This window comes from Triticum urartu, chromosome 7 (assembly GCF_003073215.2).
Source record: "Triticum urartu cultivar G1812 chromosome 7, Tu2.1, whole genome shotgun sequence".
Classification (NCBI taxonomy): Eukaryota; Viridiplantae; Streptophyta; class Magnoliopsida; order Poales; family Poaceae; genus Triticum; species Triticum urartu.
Genome location: NC_053028.1, coordinates 638877161 through 638883160, shown reverse-complemented (window position 1 = coordinate 638883160; position 6000 = coordinate 638877161). Strand labels below are relative to the sequence as shown.

General features: G+C 45.4%; 1 protein-coding gene across 3 annotated transcripts; it reads left to right on the top strand.

The window, feature by feature from the left end:
• The first annotated feature begins 920 nt into the window (after positions 1 to 920).
• LOC125519484 lies at positions 921 to 5901 on the top strand. Of its 3 annotated transcripts, XM_048684278.1 has the most exons (13): positions 921 to 1146; positions 1238 to 2022; positions 2132 to 2893; positions 2976 to 3128; positions 3352 to 3591; positions 3686 to 3884; positions 3993 to 4061; positions 4145 to 4519; positions 4597 to 4792; positions 4883 to 4981; positions 5071 to 5327; positions 5409 to 5498; positions 5584 to 5901. In XM_048684278.1, the coding sequence occupies exons 3-5, from the start codon at positions 2132 to 2134 to the stop codon at positions 3523 to 3525; spliced, it is 1089 nt and encodes a 362-aa protein (XP_048540235.1). In that variant the 5' UTR covers positions 921 to 1146; positions 1238 to 2022; the 3' UTR covers positions 3526 to 3591; positions 3686 to 3884; positions 3993 to 4061; positions 4145 to 4519; positions 4597 to 4792; positions 4883 to 4981; positions 5071 to 5327; positions 5409 to 5498; positions 5584 to 5901. The 3 variants fall into 3 exon arrangements, with proteins under 3 accessions (XP_048540235.1, XP_048540234.1, XP_048540233.1); XM_048684277.1 differs by lacking the exons at positions 921 to 1146; positions 1238 to 2022 and having other exon boundaries at positions 2029 to 2893; positions 5423 to 5498; XM_048684276.1 differs by lacking the exons at positions 921 to 1146; positions 1238 to 2022 and having other exon boundaries at positions 2029 to 2893.
• The last annotated feature ends 99 nt before the right edge of the window (positions 5902 to 6000 follow it).

The window sequence follows — 6000 nt, the reverse complement described above, 5'->3', positions numbered from 1 at the left end:
GGGCGAAACATGGATCCTGCTACTCTGGTTCCCATTCCATAGATCGAGAAGTTGTGTGATGGAGATGCTGGTGGGGAATGAAGAGAACTCGACTACTGAGTAGCAAGGGCATCTCCAACGCTATCTCTTAAGATGATGAACACACTATCATTCCACGGGCCGTCTCCAGACGCGTCCGTGTCCGCATATATGTTACGGGAACCGGTCATCTGGCTATATATACCTTAAATGTTCATCTCTATTAACTTAAAAAATAGTAGCGGCAATAATGTTCAGCCAAATAGTGACTGCCTTCCATCAACCTTTCGTCAAATAGCAGCGGACACATACTAAGCACTTGAGTATGCAAACATAGCATATCAGTAGTAGCTTCCAAAAAAAGTGCATATCATTAGCATTGTATTAGTAGCTTGTGCAACAACGTGCATTAGTAGCTTCCGCCAAATATCATGCGTGCTAGCTATCGTTAGTAGCTTCCTCTAAATATAATGCTAATTAGTAGCTTCCGGTAAATGCTACTATTTGTCTTCCATCAAATTTCTAATCACCTTCCACCAAACAGAAAATTTTAGGGGCGGCCTTCAACTATTCGGACATAAAGGAGGAACGCATAGCGAAAATTCAATATGGGTCGTACTGGCATATGGTCACATTATCCAGGACGTTCGTCCTCCTAGAGATGCCCGCTCATGCAGGTATATGCCATTGTATCTCGTTAGCCCAGCATTTTTAGAACAATGCTCCTCTTGGTTGTCTGTAGTCAATTATGAGGCCCAGCTAATTTGGTCCACTACGGTCCTATCGTTACTGAGATTATTTGGGCTGTTTGTCGTGGTCATGGGCCGTTTTCCCTGAACTCCTGGTTGCGTGGCCCACTTTGTGAGCTCACGGGCGGCCAGCAGGTTCCCCCATGAGATATATGTCTTCAGATCCCATCCTCCACTACCATCGTCACTAGATCCCCATTGTCACTAGATCCCATCCTCCACCACCATGTCTGCTTCTTCTTCCTCCGGTCCGCAGGATCCCGACACGGAGTTGCTCCCGCTGATTCCATGCCCTAGATGTCTTCGGGAAGTTGTCAGCGACATCACTGTCAGCGGCAAAAGGCCTGGAAATTGCTACTACTGGTGTGTCCTGTGGACAGTGAGTTCCTCAATCCTAATATCAGATCTGGCTCAACAATATTTTTTCCAGTTTTCGAGTTCTTGATCTGTTCTTCCTTTGGTTTTTTCAGTCTAGGCAGTGCGAATTCTTTGAGTGGCAAGAGAACTATCATTTGATCCTAAGGTCCGGTAGATCCCGATCGCTGGCGCCCCCACCAAGCTCATCTGTTCATGGTTTGCAGCACCGCCCTGCTCGTATGGATGTCATCTAGGAGACTACCGGGTTTCCTCTGGCGAATGGATCAGAGCAGGACAGGAATACCAAGGCGCGTGGTGGTCCAGATTTCGGCAGGGCCATGGTGCTTATGCTGGGCGCCGCATTGATTCTTCTCATGTTCTTGCTTGGCATCTCTGTCCTCATACTGGCAGTGGTGTATTTTAAGTGAGGCGGCCATTAGGCATAGTTCCGATAGTTTAGGTGCTGGCAGTAGATGCATCAGGTGTTCTCCTGTGCTTGTACCGGGTGCATGTCAGCTAGTTTCAGTTATGTGTGTCATTATGTATGGCTGATGTGATTTCGACCACGGACTATCAGTTTAGGATCTCACAAATGACCCTATGTTATGTTATGCCTGTGTGTTAATCAGCTTAAAATGGCAGAATGAGTAGTTAATGCTTTCGTTTTTTTTGTCTCTTTATTATCGTCCGGTTTTCACAAATACAAACGAGCAGCATGCTGGCCATGCGATCAGCATTACAACTGTAAAATACGCGCCATGGGCTCATTTATTTTACCTTGACTCCGCCTCAACTACCCCAGCACCCACCATGTACCACCCCACCCCTGTCCCAACTACTAGTCATTTACCATCATTGTAGCTTCTCCACATGGGTCCGCTGCTCTTCCTCTCCGAAGGTAACCCTCTCTCAACCTCCATGCCGGTGTTCGTAACTATCTTCTCTTATTTATCACGAATCTATGGTTGATTTCTTGCATGCCTGCACCTTCTTTTTTGATTGAGCAGATGTCTCGCTCTGGGAACTGCGATGATGACGAACTAGAAGTTGAGCAGATCCCCATGCCGCAGGGTCGGACCTCAGACACAGATCCAAATCTGGAGCAAGCACCCAACTACACTTCCAGGATGTCAGTGAAGCAAGTTGTCGCAGTTATCAAGGATTTTAGCGAGTACAAGAAGTGGCTTGTGACTGAGATCGGTTTTGGAGGTATGCTTGACCTCCCAACGCACCAGAAATTTAATCTCAGGCTTAGTGCATGGCTAATGAGCAACGTGGGAGTACACCGGTGTGCGATTCACATCACTGAGAAGAAGGTGTTAAAATTTTGGGCAGAGGATGTTGGAAAAGTTTTCGGCATACCATGTGGCAGCCGAGATGTCAAGGGCCGGGATGCGGATGTAAATCCTAATTCTGTTGATTTTATCAAACGCACCTTGAGGATGGATCAAGTTGGAGCTCACAGCCTTCGAGCTGCAGAGGAATTCCTGAAGCGGGACATAACAGAGGATTCTGGCAAGCTGGAGAAGGATTGTTTCCAGATTGCTTTTGTTATCGTCATGATGGGACATATTCTGGTGCCGTCCACGAAGCACAATTATGCCACCATAGATTTTTGGGGAGCACTTGCAAATCCGGAGAACATTCAACAATTTAATTGGTGTGAGTATGTACTCAGCTGTCTGACGGATTCGGTTACCAAATTGCAAAAAGATTTGGTGATGAATGTTCAGACTATCAACCTCACTGGCTGTCACTTGTTTCTTCAGGTGTGTTTAAATTTTTGTTGGGATATATGCCATCTATTTCAACAGAAATATTGTTGATCGGTCGTTATATTTTCTGTGGCAGGTTTTCTTCCTTGATAACCTTGAACTTGGTATTTTCACGACAAAACATGATATTTTCCCGAGGATCAGTGCCTTTGACAGGGCCACACTTAGACGAATGATCACCATGGCCACGGACATTGGCAAGTCGCCAAGCACCTACACTAGTGCCATGGTATGTTTTGCCAAGCTACTAATGTTTTTATGGTGTCAGCACATTTGTGTGTGTGTGTGTGTGGGGGGGGGGGGGGGGGGGGGGGGGGTAGGTGGTGTTTTTGGGTGGTTCCTGTTGTGTGGTGTTGTTTTGGCGCGGTGTCTGGGTGTTGTTGTTGTGTTCCAGTGGCCGGTTCGCGTTGTGCGGTTGGTGCGGTTACTGATACTTAATTTCTGTGTTTCAGCTTAGGGATCCTCATGGGCTTTGCTACACGAGATCAAATTTTATGTCCTCGGTTGGTAACTTACGAGACGTGCCATACGGGCCTAATTGGAGTACACCACCTCAATGTTCCGCTAGGGCTGCAATCGGTCAGCCAACGAGCATTCGATGTTCGCCTCACACGCCGAGCTCTTAATTCCCTCCAGGGCAATTTTCTGCGTCAGACTTCTCCAATTTCATTAGACTCAACTACCCTCAGTTGGTATGCCAACAATTTTTTGTTCTTGCGATAGCTTACAGATCACACTCTCAAAATACAACCTACTTATTGGTTTTGCATCTCCCATTGCCCGCAGTTTGGTGATCCACTCGCAATCGTGTTGAGGCAACAATACGCGAGGGTGGTACTCCACATGAACACTGCGATGCAGAATATCCAGGAAGACATGCACTCATTCGCCCAAAAAATGTTCTTTAACTTGTAGAGCCGTTGCATGTGCTGCTCTATTAGAGGTTATCTGGATTGTCCAATGCGTGATCGTTCATCAACTCCAGGTACTGACTTTCATCCTCCAACCACATTCATGTTTGTATTTGCATATACAGTTTTCGTAGATGAATTTTGTCTAATGGCACGCCATGGATTTTTCCTTGTTTTCATAGACCCTTCGATGCGGACCCCTGCTGCACTGAGCATTCCTGGTCGACGTCTAGATATGACAGCCATGGCAGGTACATTTTTTCATCACTTAGGGTGTAAATCAAACCTTACCACATGGGATATCTTACTTATGGCTGCAATTTATATTTCGCAGATACGAACCCCTCCCCAAGCCCTAACTACCGATCCAAGCGCGCCGCTAGTGATCCACTTCTCGTTGATTCATGTAGACCAAAGAGGGACCATGGTTCTAGCACAACTTATTCAGTTCGCCTTTCTGAGTACGCTTCGTCAGTTAGCAGCGTTGTCTTGGAGGTGTAAATCCGCCTTAACTGCGATGACCCTGATGCCCCCGTGTTTGCCCATTCACTGAGGCCGTTGCCTCAGAGGAAATACATCACATCGTCTGGCTTTGCAAAAAAAAATATCCTTGGATGGCAGGCTATTGTCCTGCTCCCCCGCAGTCTACTGTTCTTATGGAGCAGCTCCAAGATTTCATTCGCAATGCTAGCGCGGAATGTTTGAACAGGTCGTCTCCCTTATTTCAATCTTTTCTGTCACCTTGTCCCCCCTATCGTACTGACGAAAACAATCCTTTATTTGCAGCAACTGGACAGTCCACAACACTCCTCGTCACCTCTCCGTGTCTGGTCTGCAAATCAGGAATCAGTTCCTTGCCCCTGTCGATCTCCAGCATGAAATGGCTACTCTCCTGTTTCGACGCTGCATTAAGATTTTCATGGAAGAAAACCCAGATCGTCCATACATGAGCTTTCCTCACATATTGGACAATGACTTGGCGGTTAGTTCAGTTATTTTTTATGTTTACGACTGTTTTTAAATAAAAGTTTTGCTAACATCTGTTCTTATTTGATATATCTTTTAATATCAGGTGTTATTTCTTGCTGGTATGGATTTCATCCACCTGATCCAAATACAAGAGCAGTTTGTTGGACAACACATTCTCTACCCCCTGCACACTTGCCAGAACGTATGTGTGTACTGGTTTTCTGTAAATCCATGTCAGCAGTTCTCCGTTTCATGTTTTGAACTAATGAGGCTGTTTTTTCCGTGCCCAAGTTTTATGTTCCAGTGCCAACACCACATGGCTGGTCACTCTATTTATGGGACATGGTTGCAACTGAAGTACATATACTAGACCCTCTCTCTAGTCCTAGTGGGTGCACTCCCGAAGTTCGAGCTATGCACGAAGCTGCAGTCTCCATATTGCACGACGGTTTGTTCAAGTGTATATCAGAGTTTTTCTCGGGATGGCCTGTGAGTAAAGAAAATTGGACCACTAAGTACCCTCGAGTGGCTGACACTCTTTTCTCTAGGTAATACAGCTTTTTAGGTCAATGTCGCTACATTTCCCTTTTGACAACTGCCCCCAAATAAAGTTTGTCTTCTCATTTCAGATTTCATACTGTAGGGAAGATTCGGCAGTATGTGTCCTTCATCTTCTTCGATTCTACAATGGCAGCAAGGCAACCGTGCCACTAACTAAGGTTTGTATGCAAGCGGTACTGAACCATAACATCACAACCTGTCATTTTATTTGATCTAGCTAATGTCCTTTTGTTTTTTTTTCAGAACAATATTGACAGAATGCGCCTTCATTTATTCCATGAAACCTTCAAGTTACAAGGCAACAAATCTTCTGTGCCACCAGACGTGATGTGGAACATCTTAGCGCCTGATGACATAGCTGATGAAACATCCGTAGTAACTTAATGAGAGCTCTTATGCGATGTTGTTGATTTCTTATGTCAAACTTGTACCATGACTTACTGCAAGTTTGTAATCATCATGTGTTTCGGTGCATGAGTCCTCCTGTGTCTGGACATGTAACCATGGATAGAGTTTTACTATGTACTTTGGTCAACCCTGCAGCTCCATTCGTTTTCCTTATGTTCTACAATTTTTCCAAGTAATCCAGCTATGTTAATGCTTGCATCCATGACCTCACTTTTCACAACTTTCTAAAAACTGTGCACACTATCTCACAAA